General features: G+C 36.5%; 1 protein-coding gene across 1 annotated transcript in view; it reads left to right on the top strand.

Moving 5' to 3' along the window:
• Rnf219 (ring finger protein 219) overlaps positions 1-22,615 on the top strand; it is a 162,029-nt gene that overhangs the window by 19,033 nt on the left and 120,381 nt on the right. The window contains exon 3 of the mRNA XM_013008864.1: positions 12,444-12,560. Within this exon, the coding sequence (XP_012864318.1) occupies positions 12,444-12,560 (117 nt within the window). The remainder of the gene's footprint in view (positions 1-12,443; positions 12,561-22,615) is intronic.

The following is a 22,615-nucleotide window of genomic DNA, read 5'->3' on the forward strand; positions in this document are numbered from 1 at the left end:
ACTAAATATGACCAACTAGACTGAGAGACAGGATGCTTGAGGAGATAAAGTATAAAGTTGTTAAAATGTCAGCTCTAGAGAGAAACTCTTATATGTGAAACATAACTATCATTTGATTATGTTGGACTGTTTCCTTAACTTCTCTCTATAATTTAAATTACATTTTAAATTACATGATTTTAATCCATACTACATCCTGATATAGTAGATGTAATCATTCCTATTTCACAGATGAGAAAATGTGATTCAAAAAAATTTCAAGTTCATGTAATTGGTAAAGTCAAGAAATGGTTCATTTTCATAAAAGTATAGTCAAGTTGCATTCTACTTAGTTTCATTGACAATTAGAAGAAAAAGTCTTCTAGTAACAACCCACACAAATGTATTTTGGGGAAAAAAGAGAAGTTTTTTTTTTTCCTTCTTTTGGCTTCTTTTTTCCAGATAGTAGCAGGATGCTCACAGAAAACAAGTAAATATTCAAAAGTTCTTTTCTATTTCTCACTCACTGAGACAACACTGCTTAAAAACACAACCCCATACCAAGGTTTATCTTCACAGTTCCCCACAATGTCAGCTCTTATTTTAGCATGGCAGTTCTGAGGCTTCTATGTTTCTTTTGCTCTGAGTGCTATGTCTCTTCTAGTTTTCAAGGGTCCATTTTTGTCTTCTCACTATGGCAGAGATAGTATTACCTCTCAGAGAAACTGAAGCTGTTAACACCAAACTGTGCAGGTGTGAGGCAAGCCACAGTCAGACTTACCATACTACAAACAGAACACACCCAAGGCTCTCTGGAAATCCCAAGGGCCAGGGACCCACCTAGAGCCAAACATCTGTCTGCATGGATCTTAAATTGAGGTATTAAAACACTAAGTGGTCAGGTGTACAGCATCTGTAGTCAAGCAAACATTTGCTCTACTCTACCTTGTTGCCCGAGGTTAGATTATATTTTTATTTTATAAAGTTAATCATTTAATTAATAATCTGTGAACCATAGTAGTCAAGACATATTTCTTATACTACATCGTCAGCTCTTAATTATTCACAGCATAAAAAATGTATGTCTAATGGTCTTTCAGAGCCAAAACAATAGTGAAAGTTTTTCAAACTATAACAGGTCATTTCTAGCTGCCTGGTAGGAAATTGTTTGCTGGGGACTATTTATTACAAAGGACACAAATTTGGCCCTTGAAAAATGCAGATTAAAAAACAGATGGATTTTTATCTATTCATTCAAAATGGGGGGGAGGGGCCAAGTAATTTGTGTTTTTGTGTATCTCTAATGGAAGACAATAAACTGATTGAGAGGGTATTTTGTTTTTTAAGAAAAGAAAGCAGGCTAAATCAGCGGCCATCCTTTTACATGCCAGCTGACCTCAGATGGAAATTTAGAGCTAGATTTAAAGGGCTTTGTTTACAGACAATTTAAAACCACATAAATTTAAATTGTCAAAGAAGAAATGGTTTCCAAAGCTTCTGACAGCCACATACCCCCCTCCTCAGCCCTATACAGGAAAGGCCCAGAGGCAAATACAAAGCCACCAACCCAAATGCCTGTGGAGTTTGCCAGGAAGCCAGCTCCTGCTGCTTCTGCTGTGTGTGACTGCTGTTGCAAAACCAAATCTTACACAGCTTCAAACGTAGGTTCTTTGAGTGCTGATCAAACAGCAAGAAGGGGACAGACTACCAGGAAAGGGGTGGCTGCACAAAATTAGACCCCAAAGTACAGAATTCTTGCAGTTAGGGTTTTAGACAGTCACTATGATCGACCCTTTTGTGTGCTTTCCAATATTTGTATGTGGAAATGGAACTTGGAAAATTGAGGGTGGGCTTGGGAGAGAATGATGAAAGGGGTGACATTGATCAAGAAGCCTGGGACTCATGTTGAGTTGCTGTTTTACAACTACTGGAAGATAGTTTTAAAACCAAAGAAGTAGGTACTTATCCTTTAAAGGAAATATACATATGTGTATGTATACATATATAAATATATAAATATATATATATATATGAAAGCAAATACAAATGATCATGTTTGTTTTCTTATCTGTGTGTTTCACTTGGTTCCATCAGACATCAGACAAATGGACATGGCATCAGGAAGTGCTCCATAGGCAAAAACAAAAAAAACCCACAAAACCACCCTTGTGTGTTTGCCATAATATTTGGTGCTGATGTTGATGAATAAGTAATGATGTGTAGGTGTTGATAACATTTATACATGTTCCTGATTGGTTCTGACACAGGTGCTCCATAGAGGATGAGGTTTACAAGCTGAAAATGGTCAGGAGAAAGCCATGGTTTCAGGCTGTCCCTCACAGATGCGGGATTTTGCACCTGTGTTTGAAGTTGCTTTCATTTACTTTCTCTGCAGAAAAGCCAGACATGATGTTCAAACTGGGAGCACCTGTGTTTGGGGCCAAGTTGGACAATTTTGTGGCCTGGATGTGATCTCTTATGTTTGTTATTTAAACTTAACAAGAAAACTTTCCTTTTCCCCCATGGAGTATTGAAAATTGGGGTTAAATCACGGAATCATAAAGACACATATTTATCTTACTATAAAACTAAACATATGCAAAATGTTATATGGCTGTGTACACTATTCAAGCACTGAGGTGATAAAAGACAAACGATGATAAAAATTGGATGGAGGCTAACACTTTGCTTATAGATGGAAATCGGTTTAAATGACAAGTTTCCTGTGAGTGCTGCAACATTTAGACACTGGAATCAGCTCTAATTTGATGCAGTCTTCTTATAGTCTAAGTTAAAGGCAAACATTGAACATCATCTATAGCTAAATTAAAATCTGCAAAAAAATTTTCTCTAATAAACTGTCAACAATATTGATAGATTCTTCACTCACTACTTAATTGGGTTAAGAACATTAAGAATTCTCCAGTTAAAAATAATAAGTCTTTTGCAACCGTAACTAATCTTTCATTCCCTAAGGTTTGGCCAGTGACAACTGGAGGCAAATCAAGAAGAATTTATCACTTGGAATCATGACCACAAGTCTCATTAAAAAAATTTCAAGGAGAACAATTAAATGGCATGCTTCAATTCTTTGGACTTAGAGTTGCTAAAGCTGAGGACTAAGAATCTGCAATATGTAAATATGTCAGTAGCTTTATTTTTTTAGTCAAATTTGTAATATAGGATATATTTCAAAATGGACCATTATAATTTTTATTGCAGTGTAAATGCAGGGAAAATTGATACACTTAGCTATTTTCAAAGAAATAAAGGACAGCTCTCCTACTCAAATTCTATTGGTAAATTACACTGATCAGCCACAGCATTCTGAGAAACAGATTCATTATTCAGCCCTTAAAAGCAGCCAGTGTCCATCAAGTGTAATGTGATAAATATTGTGTGGTTGGTAACATCAAGAGGCATAGGCAGATAAAAATATTATAGTAATAACAGCTTTCTACAAAAAATGCTACAGAACATTTTCAGATGAGTATTTGTTGTATTTTCTTATCAATTAGGTAAGCCTTTGATTTTTAATTCGCTACCCTCTGGCACCAAGGAGATGCCTTTTCTTTTCTTTAAACAAAGGATTATTCTTCCTCAAAAGGGGTTTGTCTAGTTCTTTTATTGTTTTATGTCACACAAGGGAAAAATGCTTTGAGATATCACTACTGAATTTAACAGGGAGGAGAGTTTACTGCTATATAATCATTAGTCAATGCAGTAGCTGAAACCTGAAACAAAAGAAAACAAACTACAAACAGGCAAGCATCCCCTGAAGGCACATCAGAACACCAGAGAGGGGCGGCATGGATTTCAAACAAGGTTGCCCAAGCATGTGCTAAATATTGCTGCTCTTGACTTTAAACTGCACACCAAGGAATACAGCTTCACCTTCTATTCTGAAACAATACAGAGAAGCAGGGAGGGGGCATGATGAAGGATTTCGCAGATGCACTGTACTCCAACTCTGTGGCAACTTTGTGAAAATTGTATTTCAAACCTAGTTTAAAAAAATCTTTTCATAGAAAGAATCCTATCACAGAGCTATTTAAAAGGGGATGTTTAAACTGCAAGTGTCTCTTTTTATTTTAATCTTGAGCTATGCTTTGTTACTTCAAACCCACTAGCACCCTATACAGTTAGTTACAGGTCTGTATCCTGTATAGCTGTATCTTCTTAGACGTCTTGGAAAAGAGTTTCAGAAGATTATTGTCTTCAAACAAACTGATAATCTTCCAACCAGGTTCTTAATGATGGGATATTAAAACCTATCTAAGTTCCTATTGCAGGCTAATGAGGACACATTGCTTTATGAAAACAAACACAAAACCTATGAACAAGAAAGAGTATAAAAGTCATAATGCCACTTATAAAAGTAGGGAAGATGCATACAGAAGATGTTTTACAGAAATTAATCCATATATTGAAAGAGTGTAATAGTGCTTTCTACAATACAATTATCTTTTGTAACAAACTTTTAATCTAAAATATGTTGTTAAATTATTACTTTGTGTGTTTTCTGTGCATGTGTGATTTCTTTTGTCACTAATAACTCATTCTGGTAGAGTTTTTGTGACAAATTGGTGGAATATAAGAGAAGTAATGTTAATCTTGTAACATAGAAACTAAGTTAAATTGGTTGCTACTTATTTTTAAGAACCTATGTCAAAAGCAGAAAAGGTCAGATAAGATGATATTGAGCGAAATGAACCCCAAGATAAGGACACAAGTGGTTTTATCTTTCTTTCTTGTTTCTAATGTATTTATAAGAAACCACATGATTTTTTTTGTTGCTTTGTATCTTCCTCCCCCATGGTATAACCCCTGTTTTCATTGTATTTGGTATTGGTATAATTTGGGGAATGGAAGGGAAAAAACAAATTGTTTATTGCTATGTCGAAGAACGGACTTTACAATTTAGGTGGGGGGAAAGCGGGGAATATAGTCTTGGAGGTGGGAGGGAATTGATGGTAGGGGTAAAACAAAGGAGGAGACAACAATGCTTGATAAGAAATGTATTCATTACCTTGCTCATGCGATTGTAGCCCTTCTGTACAGTATTTTCACAATTAAAAACTTATTTTAAAAAAAGAACCTAGATCAAGACAGAATTAATCAGCAGCAAAAATGTGTTTTTACTATACATATCTGAATCTTATGTATACTTGCTCCTTCTGTTCTTCAACCTCCCAAATGATGCTTACTTTAAAAGAAATATTTTTCAAGTCACCGCAGGCCATTTAGATATCATGTAGCTAATGTAACAAAACATAAATTTCTAAATTGCATTGATTTTCTTGGGTTTTGATGCTATATGACAAGAACCCAATAGGACAGAGAATTACAAAAAACTTAATGTTATTAAGTACACTGCCCAAATAAGCAATCTAAAATTCTTGATAAGATAAAATAATGTCACTAGTGATAATGTTGATTACGATTTAAACTCAGATTTGGTTTCCACAGTAGCATGTCTTGTCTGGGCTTGAGATTCTCCTCCTAGTTGGTTTACATAAAAATACATCATATGCATGTATGGAAACATTACAATTCAAGTCCTTTGTATAATTAATATAAGCTAATGAAAATTTAAGGATGTAACATATATCTTAGAACACCATATTACATTTGGTAGAAGAAAATTTTATACAGTTATAGGGAAATAACCTGGTAAAACAAATTGACATATAAAATAGTTTTAAGCTGGTAATGATGGCTCACACATATAATGTTATCTACTGGAGATGTAGAGATCTGAGAACTGAGGTTCAAAGCCAGCCCAGGCAGGAAAGTCAGTGAGACTCTTATCTCCAATTAAACATCAAAAAGCTGGAAATGGAGCTGTGGCTCAAAGTGGTAGAGTGCTAGCCTTGGAAACAAAAAGCTTATGGACAGGGCCTAAGGCCTGACTTAAAGCCCCAGGACTGTCACAAATAAAAAGAAAGAAACAAAAGAAAACATAACTTTAAGTTTCTTTTCTTTTCTTTCTTTTTTTTTTTTCTGGTACTGGGGATCGAACCCAGGATGTTGCACTTGCTAGGCAAGCACTTTGCCACTGAGCTACATCTCAGCCCCAACTTTAAGTTTCTTAACTTATAATTATTTTCAATAATTAGCATAGCTCCTAGACCAACCATCCCCAAATACAAACCTTTTGCTTGGCTTAATAAAAGTTTATTCAGTGAACTGAGTCATATCATTGATGAATGTCTTTTGCCCAAGAAGGGATGGAAATCAAGACAGAGAAAAAATTATTGAAATTTAGAAAGACTCAGAAGACTTAAAGGAGAGTAATGTTTCCCTAAAATAATTAATGATAAATACAGATTTTCCCACTTTAGAATGTTTTGGTATAAAGATTTTCAGTAATTTATGTGTGTCTGGGAGTGGTGCCTGTACTATGGCATGAACTCAGGGTTAAAGTAACACTGTTATTTAGCTTTTTCACTCAAAGCTAGCACCCTAACCACTTTCGCCACAGCCACAGCCCTACTTTTGGCTCTTTGTGCTGGTTAATTGGAGACAAGAGTCACATGGATTTTCTTGCATGGGCTGGCTTTGCACTGCAGCCCTCACACCTCAGCCTCCTGAGTACTAAGATCACAGGCATGAGCCACTAGTGCCCAGCACCAGAAACATTTTATAGTACAGACACCAGCTAACAATTATGATTTGGATATTAGAACTTAGTAAAAGAAAATAACTATTAGAAACATAGTTACTCAAATCTGTCTTGTTTCTCTTTCCAACATGGATGTTGACATGGTAGTAGACATGAACAAAAGGTTGATAACAGATCCATGTACACTTAGCTGTTCCATATAAATATTTCAAATACCTTCATGTACTACATTAGTCTTCAACCTAAAGCAAGAATTTTTGCCTTAATTACTTGGATTGCTAAAATTCCATCATATCTAAATACCCCTGGTTACACCTACTGATAAAAATGTTCACATAAAAGAGTTCAATTATTGTTTGATTGATTATCTAGACAAAATGTATTCTGTATCACAAAATTCAAATTAGGACTTCTACAAATAAAATCAAAATCAACTTTATGGCCAAAAGCATTTTTTTCTTTTATATGCCAAATATTTTAGTTTTCAAAGTGTCCTTAAAAGACCATAAAAGCATTATTACAATGCCTGCAAATCTGAACATATATATATATATATATGTAAATGATGTGGGATGAGAGATATTTCATCTTTCATACAGTTATTTGACAGTGATGAATTTAATTCATTCTATCACATTGAATGATACATTTATATTCAGTATGTAGTTTAAAATTTCATAAATGATTAAAGTCCCTGTCGTTTTAATTATAATATGCAGAGAGCAGCCAGAACTTATTTGCAAAGAATAATGTACAAGTCAATAAATTTGGTGAGTTCTCCTGACAACATATAAATAATGACTTTAGAAGTATAACTACCTGTAGTTGAAACTAAATAACAAAGGTCCATGTTTGGTTTGTTATGAACTAGCTAGCTGACCAATTTTCTTCCTATAGAAGCTCTTCAGAGTTAAAATTTGCTTCATTAAATTGAAAACAAAACAATACTATGGCATTATATTACTAGGGAACAGATTCAGCCTAGAATCCTACCTTAAATAATTCAATCCTGTTGTGTTCCTACCTACTTTATTTTGATCACTGAAAAGCACTTTGAGCACCCTTGTCCCTCCTAAGGTCTAAATAGAAGTGATCAATGTGAAAGGCAGCTCTCCTCATCTGCCAAGATGGCCCAATGCTCTGTGCATGTTGCTCCCTCCCCTACAACCCTTCCTTTTGCCCTTAAATCTGGAGTCGTTTCCACTGGAGGCACGGAGAAAAAGTCCATTTCCATCTACTTAATCATTTCGCAAGCATTTATTGAATGACAGCCCTGTGCCTGGCACCCCTTCACACGGATAGGTAGCAAGGCCTCTTGCAACTTCTGTTCCAGTGCCTTCCTCCCTACCTCAGAATTCCATTTCAGTACAAGACACTAAAATATCCTAACAAAGAAAACAGCACTTTCTTAGGTCCTTCTTTAAAGAATAATCACAATAAACTGATTATTGTATGCTATTAGTGATTAACAACAGTACAGAATGACACCATTCTTCCCAAGTACATGTGAAACTATCCATCAGGCTTCTTGCTAAGTTTATGGGAAGCTTTATCTGTACTGCAGCTGCAGGATTACGTCTATGTTTCTATTGCCTCTGAACTTTTGCATATTTCTATTTCTCAGGGAAAAAAAAGAAGGAAGGAAAAAGAGATGAAAGGAAGGAAAGAAGGAGGGAGGAAGAGAGCAAGGGAACATAGGAGAAATATATACCATAAATCTTTACTGTGTGAATTGTGTCCATAGACAGGGGATGCTTTAACATCTCAAAGGCCACAGGGAATATACAAGAGAAAATTTGTCTCTGTAATTTCCTAAAGAAAGCCTATACCCATGTTGATACATCTCACTTTTCGTTTTTCTTTCCTCCTAACCCTATAGCTCTTTACTCCAATGCCTCCCTGTCCTCCCACCCCAGCCCAACACCACCACCACTGAAAGAAGAAATCCTTGTGCCTAACAACTATAATACAAAATGACTGCTAACCTACTACAAAAATAAGTGAATTAACCACCACTCTTAAGCCGAGTGCCTGATAGAAACGTTGAAAGAGTTTTCACAGAGATGGCTGCGGCTGGGTGGTCGCCTAATGAACTGCCACCTAGAATCTCTCAGGGTTAATAATCCACCTGTCTTGAAAGTAGCAGTCATATTTATCTTTGAAGCCTATCCCAATACTTACACTCTTGATGAAGTTCTTACTGTGCCAAAGGAACTTACTAACAAAGCCACTGAGTCAATTTAACCTAGGGAAACTGGACCCAGTAGACTAGGCTATCAGAGTTTTGTGTTGAGATAATTACTGCACTAAAGAGAGCATATGGGCTGTCAGGGCTGGCACATGGCCTACACCAGCTGTTACCTGGGCGCTTTGGAAAACCTACTGAACAGCATTTTGGACACAGCACAACTCTGTGTAAGTTTTCCAAGGCTTCTACTGGGAGTTCTTCATAATAAATTTATTTCCTATATAAGGGAGTATTGCACCCAGTAACGTAACTGGAACAAGCATGTTAAATTTTTCTGGCAGATGTAATATCATTGGCTACACACAGGAAAAAAAAAATCTGGAGTATAAATAGGCACAAAGCCTGCAAAGTCAGGAATAATAAAAGCATGAACTCAAATAAGTCTCCCTGTCTTAAATTTTTTTGTTTTATTTGATACAGTGAAAGGGTTTTTTTAAGCCAATTGATATAAAAGATCTGGCATATAAGACATCTATCATTGTGCCCAGCACATAGTAAATGAGAGGTATTATTATTGTCATCGTTGTTGTTGTTGTTGTTATGTCTATCTAGTTAGTATATTCAGAGTTCCTGACCTGTCACAAAGTAGACCATCCTCCCTGCCCCACAAGGGGGACTGAACTAAGGACCTTGCACTTACTAGGCACGCAACTCTACAATGGAATTACATTCTCAACCTGGACCATTTTTCTCTCATTGCTATTAAGATAGTCTGATCTCAGGAAAACATTTCTCCAAGAATGGATATCAGAGTGACAACCAACAAATGTCATAAGGACAACAAGTTGCATTTATATGCAACATATTTCCTCCTGAATTACTCAAACCCAGGATTTGTGACTTACATTATTGGAATTTCACCACCTCTGAAATTACCATGCAGCCACATACCACAGGTCTTGAAAGATCTGAAGGTAAACCCAAGATTAACAAGGTGGGGAAATAGGATGTTCCACTTAGGGTTCATATATGGCTTTTAATTATTGAGCTCAAAAATCCATTGGTAATGTTATCACGTGCTAGTAAACTTGGTTAAAAAATGATTCTTCTTTTCCCTATAAGAATATTAGGGAGAGTATCTGGACAGTTGCGGGGAGAAGATCTCACATTACTTGAATGTCATTAAAATATTAACTCAATAGAATCTCAGCAGATAGTAAAGCTGGATTTTATTTTCAAAATGAAAACTCTGTCTCCTCTTTGGAAATGAAATAGAATGAAGACAAGGGCCAGCTTCTTTCTACCTGGTGAGGAAGAAAAATCAGTTTCACGTCAAGGAAGTAATTCAAAGCCAAGCCTACTTACAAAACAGGTCTTGCTCAAGGTTTTCTTTGGAATGAGACCCCCGCATTTAGTCATGATGAAGGGCATTTACTGTTAGAAAACACACAGCAGGAATTCCAAACCATGCAAGCACCAGGTCCAGCTTCTTTGGTCTTAATTCCAAGAGGAGAGTTGAATTGGAAGCTCAGACAAAGAAAGTCATGTTTCAGTGAAATGCGTGCCTGTCCAACTCGGAGAAATTTAGTCGTTAGATTTAAATTTTTAAAAATGTATGCCTTAACACCCATTCAGGACATTTAGAAAATCTACCACATTACATCACAGTAAATGCCGCACCACCACATTATATTTTGCAAGCTTTAGCAAATAAAAAAATCCCCCAGAAGAATCTTAATTCTTATCTATGGAAAACATTAAACTGCTAAGCGCTAACAACTGGAATTAGTCCTTAAATCTCTAATGAGAATAATAAAACATGAGTGCAGTTTGTGCTGTAACTTGATAAGGCCTGAATTTACTTGCTGTTAGGAAAAGTCACTGATCTAGCAGTATGCCTTCTTACTCCCTGAGGTACGGGGAAACAATATCTGTCCTCTAGGAACCTTCTCTGCGGTAAGCACTTCTTATCTGAGCTATCAGAGGACAGAGATAGCTGGCTAATATCTACTAACAGCAGCTTTATGAGATGATCCATTACTGATTTAAATCAATCTCAAAGCAGGTAGTTCTTAACCCTTTCTGAGCAGACCTGACCCCCACACCCACCCTTGAAACTCTCCTTTTCCCAAAAGTTCTAGGCAAGAATCTAACTGACATAAAACCCACTTGCTAGGCCCTCTTCAAAGCATCTTAGAAAAAAAAAACAAAAACAGAAAAAAACCTTGCTGTTCTGTGAAGACTGTAGACTAGAGATAACTGAGCAAAAATTGAAATACAGTTTTAGTTCTCATTCTCAGTTCCATGTTCACACAGTAGAGATACAGGCAGGCGCTTAATGAAGCTATTAGCAATTTGCAAAGACTCAACAACTTGCTGTGAGGAATGGGAACATGAGACAACTCTGTTTCTAAACACTTGGGGGATTTTGTTTAAGACATACTTGCTGGGAAGTAAGTCCTACTGTTTATGGGCACAGATCAGCATAAATGTAAACGAAGAAGTGTTTATAAACAAATTAAACCCAGCATTTCAGGAAGTAAGATAGTAGGGGCATCAGATATCAGAGTATGAACCATTTATAACATTAGGGATTTATATGTTCAAAATATGTAAAATTATCTTAGTACTTGGATAGATAAATGCTAAAGATAGACTTCAGGTTTACATGTATTTTATATACCTTCATATGAATAGAGATACAAAATAATACATTTTTGGTGTGTGGAGGGTCCTAAAATATTATATTTTATTTCACAGACTTTACAAAGTGAAAACCGAGGCTTGAGAAGTTCAATAACTTATCCAAGGTCACAGGTTGAGATGTTGATAGACTTGAACTCTCCTAACATCTGCTAATGTGTTTTCTACTATCCTTTGCTGCTTTTAAACAGAAGTCTTTGTAAATATGTAAAACTCCACATACATATGAGCTTTTCATGCTTTCTGGTTATCAGAACTAATTCAAACTATATGAGCAAAAAACAGTGCTCATGTATTAAATATTTAAGATTAGTTATGTTGACTTTGAGTGGAAGTTTTATCTCCATATCAATTAGGTTTTAATATATTCATCTTTTCACTCTGTATCAAGAGTGTAAAGTATCAAAGTCAGACAAATGCAGAAAGAAAGAAAAATCTGGTCCAGCTACTCAGGAATTTGTAAACTATCTCTTTCTCTCTCTCTCTTTTTCTCTCTCTCTCTTTTCCTCATATGTTGTTTGCTTTCAGAAAGTAGGATAACTATTCATTCATTTCCACTGATACTATTGTTAGTTCTCATATTGTGTGACCTCACCAAAGTTAGTGAGAACACTCAGAATTATCATTTCACTTTCATGCAATAAAGTTAATGACAATACATGAAGCACAATGCTTCTCTTACTTTGTAAAACAAGGATGTGCCCTTTTTAATTTTTCTATTTCAACATGTAAACACTTTAATGCAAATTCTTTTTTTGAAGTTGATGAAAAGCTCTATCAGTTAGTTGCATTCAACCCCTTATGTGATAAAGAATTGATTTTTTTTAATTGTATTGTCTGGAAATGTAGACACCCATAAGCCAAAAAGAAAAGTGCTCTTCCCCAACTATTCTGCCAGAAATGCACTTTCTCCTTCTCCTTCGCCTCTGCTATTTGTTTCTCCTTTAGCTCCCAGGCTGTTTCCCCGGCTCATGTCCAAATGCAGAAGAGCAGCGACCACCTAGACAACTACAACGTCGGCCTCCCTGGGGAGAGGCACGTGGGACTTCTGTTCATTCCTTTCATGTAGAAATGGCATGTAGGATATTTTGTGATTCATTTTTTTCTTTTTGATAAGATATGAAAGAGATATCAAAAGAAATTCACAGATATTTCCATTTTCTCAGAATGAGATGAAGTATAGGAGCTTCTATTCGTGAAACTTTTTTTTCCCTGACATTCTGGGTTCACAAAGTAAGGAAATTATTTTTACTGCTCTTCCTGTTTGATACCTAAAAATAAGATGAGGTCCTCGTGCATTTTTAACACTTTCAGACTAAATTCCCTAGGTCAATTACTTAGTTAATGGAAGAACACCATCTAGAAATTATAGTTTCAGTAATTTTTTGGCTGACAAATTAATAGGATTTTTTAAAAAACAACAGCAATATACAAGGGCAAATATCTGTATTGTGTCTCTAAATTAAGACACACTAGTTTCATGAACAATGTAACACTGTAGGAGTATATTTGCTGTCTTAGATATATAGTTAGCATGAAAAAAATGAACATTTTAATGCACCATACATAAATATCTAAGTATGTTTCCACAGGCTGCAAGTCTGTAGAAGGTGTCAGCAGCTCTCTATTTTTCACACTTTCTAAAAAATTTTCAAATGTTGAGGTCATTCCTAAGATTTGAAGGAGAGACAGTTCTATGTCTTATATGCTATCATCAAATCACTTTGTCCCAAGTGCCCCAGAATTCCTTGGCTCTTCAGTGATTTTATTCATTTAAATTCCTACATGTTTTAGCCAACTTATCAAACTACCACTTTAAAGAGAATGAGGATCAGCGAATGTAGTGCCAAACATCTAGTATTTATTCAGGGGCCCAAAGCCACCATTCTTCATTCCTGTCTTATTATTTTGCAATCCTTAATTCTCTTATAGAAGAATATAAACCTGATAAGAATATATTTAAGCCAAGGTAGCATCTGACTATGCAATCTTTGTAACCACTCTGTATATGATTGTAAAACGCACCCTGACAGCATTTTCCTTGTTTATAAATAACCTAGCATCACATTTCAGAAAGTGTTTGGTCAAACTATCACTGATTAATTTTACCAAGAAAAAAAAAAGAAGAAAAATTGAAGGGAAAAAAAGAAGAAAAAAAAATAAAACAAAACAGTCTAGTCAGGTGGCAACAGGACAACTCCAAAGCATTTTAAAACAGATACTAACTTAACATACTTCTGCACTAGATAAGTGTTAGCCCAGAAATTCAGAAGGCCTTTTAAAAAAAAAAGACAATTTGGAAAATTTTTATAAAGCCCAAATACAGTATCACACTTTGCTTGTCCTCAATTCAGTTGTAATATCAAGGCTATTAGACAGAGCTCTCTGAATACCTGTATACCAAAAATAAATTTTTAAAGAATTTCCTTTTTGCTTATTATTTACACTCCGTTGGAAATCTGGTTTGAATAAAATATGTATTTTCCTCTTAGTTTCATATTATTTTTCCCAACCCTAAACAAGTATTATTCGTACATTCGCTCAGAATGGAAAGTAAGTAATAATACAGTGAAAGCTCCATGTAAAATCAAGCCCAATACCGGCAGCGTAATAATGATGTCATTAAGACTCCTGGCTGAATGGGATTCAGACAGAACTGTTGTATAGCTGCAGACATAAATCTGAAAGAACTTTTTGGCTACATTCTCAGACTTACCTTGAGAGATATTTAGGAGCTCCAGCAAAATGAGTTGAGAGAAATGCACTCAAAAGAAGGTAGTAGGCAGACTGCAGACAGAGATGTAGGCCCTACAGATGCTTCCTTCTCAGATACAGGAGGAAACAGTTTGTTAAATGGATGGAGACAGAGAAACAATCTGAAGAAGAAGAAAACAGAAAACAAATAAACCTTAATTCTAGCACAAATAAATGAGAGAAAGGCAATTGTGGGGCTGCTCAAAGCCTTTTTGCCTAGCTGAATGAAAGCAATCCCTAAGACTGAATGGGTAATGAGATCCTGGCTCCTGAGATTTTAGCTTTCTTAATCATGTTCATAATTAATTCAAGAACATTGATAATTTCATTACATTCTTTTTGTCTTATCAATAAATGATGTGCCTGCACTTTTGGTCCTGTGTACAGGGAGAGGAAGGATGCTTTGGGTAAGATAGCATAGGAAGAGTGGATATATATGATCCAAAAAGGTGAAGTGGTAATTATTATCCTTGACCAGCCTTCTATTATCAGAACACGATGACAAGCAGCTACAAATAATTAATAAGCTTTTTATGCAGAAATGCAAAGCCTTTGAAGAAAAAGATGCTGCAAGTAGAATTCCTTACTGAAGATTATGTACATAGCACAACAGACTCCTACAGAGATACCATTTGCAATGGAAGTCACTAACATGCCTGCATCGCAGGTACAAGAAGAAAAATCAATAACTGGGGTTTTTTTCATCTGATTTTTAAGAACTTTTCTTTATCTTAATGTTTTATTAAAAGAAAATTTGGTGTCCTTCCGATTGTCTGCCTAAAGTCCTTCCCAGGATAAACATACAAAGATGTGAAATTGAACTCAGGAAAACCTTCTTTTTTAAACCAAGATGGAATGCTCTGTCATTATCTGTCAGTCATCATCAAAGGGATCCTTTTCAATTACAATTTCTTGTTCACTCCCATGTAAATTTTCACAAAAAGATTGCCCATTACTTTCACTACCCATTTTCAAGGGTTTGGAAAACAGTGTTTAATGTCATAGAATAGTATGAAAGAGAAACTCTTTCTCGAGTCTCCCAAACAATTTAGATAATTAAAATAATATTTGAATGCATTAAAATATTAGACTGCATTAAAACTCGGTCAGGTAGGAAGAGCTACAACCACAGAATTCTCTTAATTGGTTGCAAGAATCCCATTCAGTGAGGTAGCAAACAATCTGTGCTTGTGTACATTAGTGATACACAAACTGGCTTTTTTTTTAAGTCGACCAATATGGTGGGAGAAGATTTCAGCAGTGGAAACTATTCCATAAAAGTGTCTCTGAACTAATTGTGTTATTAAAGATAAAAAACAACTCATGTGATGTTAAGCACTATTCATGTTGGCACTTTGATCTGATTACTAAACAAAATAGTCTTTGAGAAGACACTGCAGAATCACTTAGTAAAGCAAGCTGTTGCCCATGACATTGATATATGGGCCAGAGATGATGTATACAGTGGGTGGATTTATCAGTAAATCACTCTATTTACTTCCCCAAGGAAAAAGACCTGTCCCTGAAAGAGAATTCTTTGTTAGAACCACCAGTAAGGGATTGATATTGGCAAAACATTCAATTTGGATGTACTCTTGTAGAAGACTCATAAAACAATAATTTAATAAGTTAACAGACTAACACTTTGCACCCTGGCAACATACAATTGTCAAGAGAACATTAAGCACTTTTAATTAATTAATCCCATCAAATTATTTATTTGGGAACTCCATTATGGAGGCTCTAGCCACTGGCAACCTATTTCTGGACTAACAAAAAAGGGTTAAAAAAAGATTTGAGAAATTCTTAATCTCTCAAAATAACATATTCTGAACATGCAAAATATCAACCCTAACAGACTGTTAGGTAAAAAATAATTAAAACACAGTTAAATTTAAATCTGAGAGTTCAATTTCTACATTCTCCATCAATTTGTCAGTTTTGTCAGTTTTGCTTTTTAAAGTTCCAGATAAGAAGTAGCCCTGCAAGTCAAAAATGCCAAACAATATTCCAAATTAACACTGATCCAACTGAACTGCAGAGATGGAGCCTAGAATTGTATGTACTTCCTGTACAGTTTCATAAAAGAAGTAATATTAGGAAGGTAACAAACATGAATGGTGGGTTGCAACTTCAATTATAAAATGCATTTCAAATTCTATTTCTGTTGCATATTTACCATCAGCCTAAGTCTCTCTGCTAGGGAGCTCCAAACTTAGGAACAGGACCAAGACATGCTCTTAATTGTGAACAAGATTGGACTTCATCTATTTCTTCCCTAAGTCTGTACTTTTACTGTCCCATCCCTATGGGTAGCATTACCATTTAACTGCTTATGCAAGGAAACAGCAAGTAATGTCTTTGAGACACCTCTCAAATTTTTCACCAATATCCAATCAATCATCAAGTTGGAATTCTTTGACCTGCCAAATGTCTCTGTACCTGACTATATCACTCCATTCACAAAGCCAGAATCCTTGTTTGAGCTATCACTATTAGTTTTTTTTTAAATGTTCTGCTTCTCAGCACACCTATGTCTTGCTGACCTACTGCTATCATCATTTCCAAATGCAAATCTGATCATGGCATTCCCCCACTTGCTCTTTGGATTTCATGCATGGCCTTTTGGGTGGTTCCTGCTTATCCCTCTTTTGAGCAATATGAGCAGAGTCCATCAGTGTTTATATTTTTAACAGGTATAGTCTATTCTTGAAAAAGCCTGTGTTGCTCCTTTCTTCTCATTAGTGTAAAATTCTGATCTTGAATACAACAATTTTATCAACTCAGATAAATGTTCACTTCTTTCTGCTTAATGCATGTGTTTGATTCTGCATAGGAAGGTGAAAGAAAGTTTCTAGAACTGAGAAATCTAAATCAAGTGACTCAAATAGACCTCATATAAATATATTAAATTTTAGTGAGCTTGGTCACATTTTTTATTTTATGTTTCTTGCTCTCTAAAAATTTTTTTCAAAGGAAAAGTGTCTTGTTTTTTATATATCAGAAATTTTATGTAATCACAATACCATAGCAATCAGGAAGAATTAAATGTTAAGGACATAGAAAAGTGAATATACTTTAATTAGTCCATAAATCTCTTGAAATAACAATTAAGTTGATCTCATAAGATTTCACATTATATTTCTACCCTGATATTTTGTAAGAAAGATTAAATTTGGATAACAAATTGTTAACTAGGGCACAGACATTCGTAGTATGTTTTGCATAGGTTATGGTAAGTCATAGGTTTGGAAAGTTAAAGTGGTCTTGAAATTCCCTTATCAGGAAGAATTCACTTACTGCTGATTTCAAATCAACAGTCTAATTGCAAAACACCATTGTCTTCACAGAATTAAATGAGGAGAGAGAAAAGAGACAAAGACACCAAGAATTAGAGGACAATTAAAAAAGCTATAATTCGATCAGTGCAGGGGAAACAATAGCCAGGGGCCGCTCGAGAGCTGAGCCTGGTGGACCGTGCAAGAACAGCTGCTCTCTTCTTCCACAAGGACAGATCAGCAAAGTTCAGGCTGGTATTTTAGTCTATTATTTGATAAAGGAGTTGTTCAAAATCTAAAATTTTATTTTCCAAGAGCATGGGCACTTAGAAGAATATTTTAGAACATGACAATATTTATGTGATGACTTAGACATAAGAAAATATTAAAATTCTGTCCTTTTGCTTCTGTTCTTTGCAACTTCAGCTAATCCATCTATTTTACAGCTGAGTTTGAGAATTTCCTCTTCTCTCTCCTTGGAGATTAAGGGAGGATCCATAAAAATTAAAACATAGTTATTGTTACAAAAAAAGATTGTTTTTCCTGACTGGCTTTCCTTCATGAGAATTAATACCCACGTGTAGATTTAGTATCATTTAGATTATGAACTAACTGTCCTATGAATACAGGTAAATATTCTACAGAAGTGAATTTCTTCAGAATAGTATCAAAATGCCTTATGTCAATCTTTTTATGTATATATATATTTATTGTAAAAATGGTGTACCGAGGGGTTACAGTTACATGAGTAATGAGTACATTTCCTAGGGAGCATTGTTACCTCCTTCTTTGTTTTCCCCCTACCATCACTTCCCTCCCCAACTCCCCAACTGCTCCCATCCCCTCCCCACCCCGACATTGTAGAGTTCATTTTCAACATAGTGTCCTGTACATCTCATCATCACAATGGGTCAGCCTGCATCCCCACTTAAGCATTCCCCAACATCCCTTCCCCTCCCCAAATTACAAAAATGTATATACAAGGTGCAGTACACGGGCATCTAATCTAGGGGTTATACAATGGGGAAAGAACATACAAAAGAAACAAAAGAATCACATAGTGCATTGTAGGTACATTGATAACACTAGCAATTAAGAAAAAACCACTTGTAAAAAATAAATAAATAAATAAGAAAAAACCACTTATGTCCCTGTCTTGGGGTACGTTCTGCTTAACATTATCTCATATGGTCATATGTACATAGCCTTTGACCTTCTCTGCTTGTCCTAGACATGTACTAATCATTGCAAACAAGGGAAACCATGGGACCTATGTTTCTTTGGGCCTGGCTTACTTCACTTAATATAATTTTTTCCAAGTCTTTCCATTTCCTAACAAATGGGGCAATGTCATTCTTTCTGACAGAGGTATAGAATTCCGTTGTGTGTGTGTGTGTGTGTGTGTGTGTGTGTGTGTGTGTGTACATATATATACATATATATATATATATATATCACATTTTCTTGATCCATTCATCTACTGCGGGACATTGGGGCTGGTTCCATATCTTGCGATAAACATGGTTGTGCTGGTATGACCTTGTTTGTGATCATTTGGTTAAATGCCCAAAAGTGGGATTGTTGGCTTTTCCCCTTTTGATCCGTAATGCAGTTTTGTGTGTGTGTGTGTGTGTGTGTGTGTGTGTATGCGCACATGCGCGTGTGTGCACATGTGTACTTTTTAAGGAGTACAGTTGTAAACACTTTTCTTAATCTGAAATGGTATATATGTATTCTGAAATGGTATGTGTATATATATATAGTACTTGCCCTTAATGAGGTGGAGCAACATTTGTGATTGTTCAGCACTTCTGCTCTGTAAGATTCTAGCCTCAAAAACAAGTACATCTTATCAGCTCCATATTGTACACACATGAGGCAGGGGAAGTTGTTTTGCTGGGCTACAGGGCTTGTGGCATGGGCAGAAGGGCACCTTTATCTGAGGCTCCTTTGCAGAGAAAGTGAGACTATCTGAAGTCCTGGAGCCTCTCCTGTAGGCCTGGGGCTTGATTATTAGGTAGGGCACTAACTAAACAGGGTAACAGAGGTAACAGAGTTACAGGGTAACAGAGCAGACCACCATCCCAAGTCTCTTACAGAGGTGGAGGTTTGCATAGGAGTAAGTAGAGGAAAAAAAGCATAGGCCGTTAATTGTGGAGGGATTTGTTCCCCAGGAAAACATGCCGATTCTTTTTTTTTTTTTTTGGTCGGCCGTGGGGCTTGAACTCTGGGCCTGGGCGCTGTCCCTCAGCTCTTCAGCTCAAGGCCAGCACTCTACCACTTGAGCCACAGCGCCACTTCCGGCTTTTTGGTGGTTTATTGGAGATAGGAGTCTCACGTCTCTCCTGCCCGGGCTGGCTTTGAACCGCGATCCTCAGATCTCAGCCTCCTGAGTAGCTAGAATTACAGGCGTGAGCCACCAGCGCCCGGCTAAAACATGCCGATTCTTGAAACATCATTATACTGGCATAACAGGAAGAAGGTGCAATAGCCAGCTAATAGATACAGGTCCCAGGTGTTGCTAAACACCTAATGCTCAGGGTACCCCTTCCCCCAATAAAAAATTTTCCAGCCCAATGTGTCAACAAGATCAAGACTGTAGGAATGGTGGTTCAAGGTAAGGCCTCTCTGGATACTTTTCTTTTCCAATTTCTCTCTGTCTTGCCAAGAAAGTTAGCAGAATTTTTTTGGGGGCGGGGGAGAGTCGGGTCGTGGGGCTTGAACTCTGGGCCTGGGCGCTGTCCCTCAGCTCTTCAGCTCAAGGCGAGCGCTCAGCCACTTGAGCCACAGCGCCACTTCCAATTTTTTTCTTTAGCAGAATTTTTTTCTTCATTGTTTTCTCATGTAGGCATCTGGAAGGCCCAAACAGGTAAACCGAGTTCTAGTCCCATTCCTTTTCTGTAAATGCCTACTTGGAGGCCTTCTAAGAAGGCCATGGACATGGAGTCTGGAGTCATAGAGATCTGGTTTGATTTCTAGCTTAGCCATTTACAAGTGATGGACCCTAAGCAAATAATTTTTCTCACTTAAGCTTCCATTCTGTGAAATTAACACATAATAGTATTATCTCTCCTTCTCCCTCCCCTTACTTGTCTTTTGAACAGCTAAATCTGATTTGTGTCTCCGTATTTCCCTGCCATGGGGCAGCCACTCCCGTTTTCAGTCTAAATCATTCAGTGATTCTTCCCCCTGAGTCCAGGTGTAGGTTTATGATTAGGCTTGATCTATTAGAATACTCCATCTTTCTGGCCACAGTAATTGGTTTGGAGATGAAGACACAGAGCCCAAAACAAGCCAACAAAATCCATCCCAGAGCTCTTGCTAGAGATGTCAGAAAACTGGTATTTTCTTTTACTGGAATGATTTTCTGACGATGATGAAAAATGAACACTACCAGGAATCTGGCTATGCACAAAGCCAACCCAGAGAGAAGCAAAGCCATGAGATGCAAAGAGCAACAGGGAGACAGACAGATTCCTGGCAGCACAGGCACAGGGTAAACACCTGAATTCAGCCAGCTCTGCAGCAAACTCTGCTTGAGCTATTTGATTACATATGCTAACGTTTTGCTTTTTTAACTTAAAACTATGTGAAGAATTTTTCATCATTTTTCAAACACAAAAAAAGTCATAATCTCTTATTTTGTTTTGTGTTTTGCTGTTAGTGTCTACACACTAACAGCAAAGTTTGACACCAAACTTTGATAGCTAATATATAAATCTTTTCATGGTATTCACTTGTGTGAAGGCTCCAGGTAGCCAGTGGAGAAAAATGTAGACTTTACACCATGATACCAGATAATAAAAATAGCATAGTAGTAGTGATATTAGTAATAACAACAACAGTAATAATAATAAAGGAAATGTGCTTTGCAGCATCTCTAGACCTATCTCTATTCAACAGCAAAATAAAATTTCTTATTGTGACATCAATTCCAGGTCATTCATGCCATGCCTTTGCAAGTACCATCTTCTTGCCTTGGCATGCATGTTCTGAACTTATTCTGCAAGACTCCAATCAAATTTGAATAGTTTTAAACAGTGTTTCCATAACACTTCTAGGTGGAATTAGCCACAATCTCATTAAGATATTAAGCAGAATTAGCCACAATCACAGTTAGGATATGCCATTATTTAGCTAAGATATGGAACCAACCCAGATGCCCCTCAGTAGATGAATGCATCAAGAAAATGTAATATATATACATGTATATATATATATATATACATACATACATACATACACACATACACAGACACACACACACACAATGGCATTCTATGCCTCCATCAAAAAGAATGACATGGCCCCATTTGTTAGGAAATGGAAAGACTCGGAAAAAATTATATTAAGTGAAGTAAGCCAGGCCCAAAGAAACATAGGTCCCATGGTTTCCTGTATTTGCAATAACTAGTATATGTCTGGGACAAGTAGAAAAGGTCAAAAGCTATGTACACATGACCAGATAAGATGATGCTAAGCAAAATGAACCCCAAGACAGGGATACAAGAGGTTTTTATCTTTCTTGTTTCTAACATATTTATAAGGTACCATGTGATTTTTTTGGTTGTTTTGTATGTCCCTCCCCCATGGTGTAACCCCTGTTTTCACTGTATTTGATGTCGGTATAATTTGGGGAGGGGAAGGGAAAAAACAAATTGTTTAAATAGGGATAGAGGTTGACCATTGTAACAATAAAATGTACAAGATGTTATGTCAAAAAATGAACCTTACAATGGGGGGGGCGGGGAGTGTAGTTGTGGAGGTGGGAAGGAAGGGATGGTAGGGGAAAAACAAAGGAGGAGGCAACAATGCTTGATAAAAAATGTATTCATTACCTTGCTCATGTAACTGTAACCTTCTATACAGTATTTTCACAATAAAAACCTTATTTTAAAAAGAGAAAACAGGGGCTGGGAAGGTGGCTCAGTGGTAGAGTGCTTGCCTTGCATGCCTGAGGCCCTGGGTTCGATTCCTCAGCACCACATAGGCAAAAAGAAAAAAGCTGGAAGTGGCGCTGTGGCTCAAGTGGTAGAGCGCTAGCCTTGAGCTGAAGAGCTGAGGGACAGCACCCAGGCCCCATGACCG

Source organism: Dipodomys ordii, unplaced genomic scaffold, assembly GCF_000151885.1.
Source record: "Dipodomys ordii isolate 6190 unplaced genomic scaffold, Dord_2.0 Scaffold1, whole genome shotgun sequence".
Classification (NCBI taxonomy): Eukaryota; Metazoa; Chordata; class Mammalia; order Rodentia; family Heteromyidae; genus Dipodomys; species Dipodomys ordii.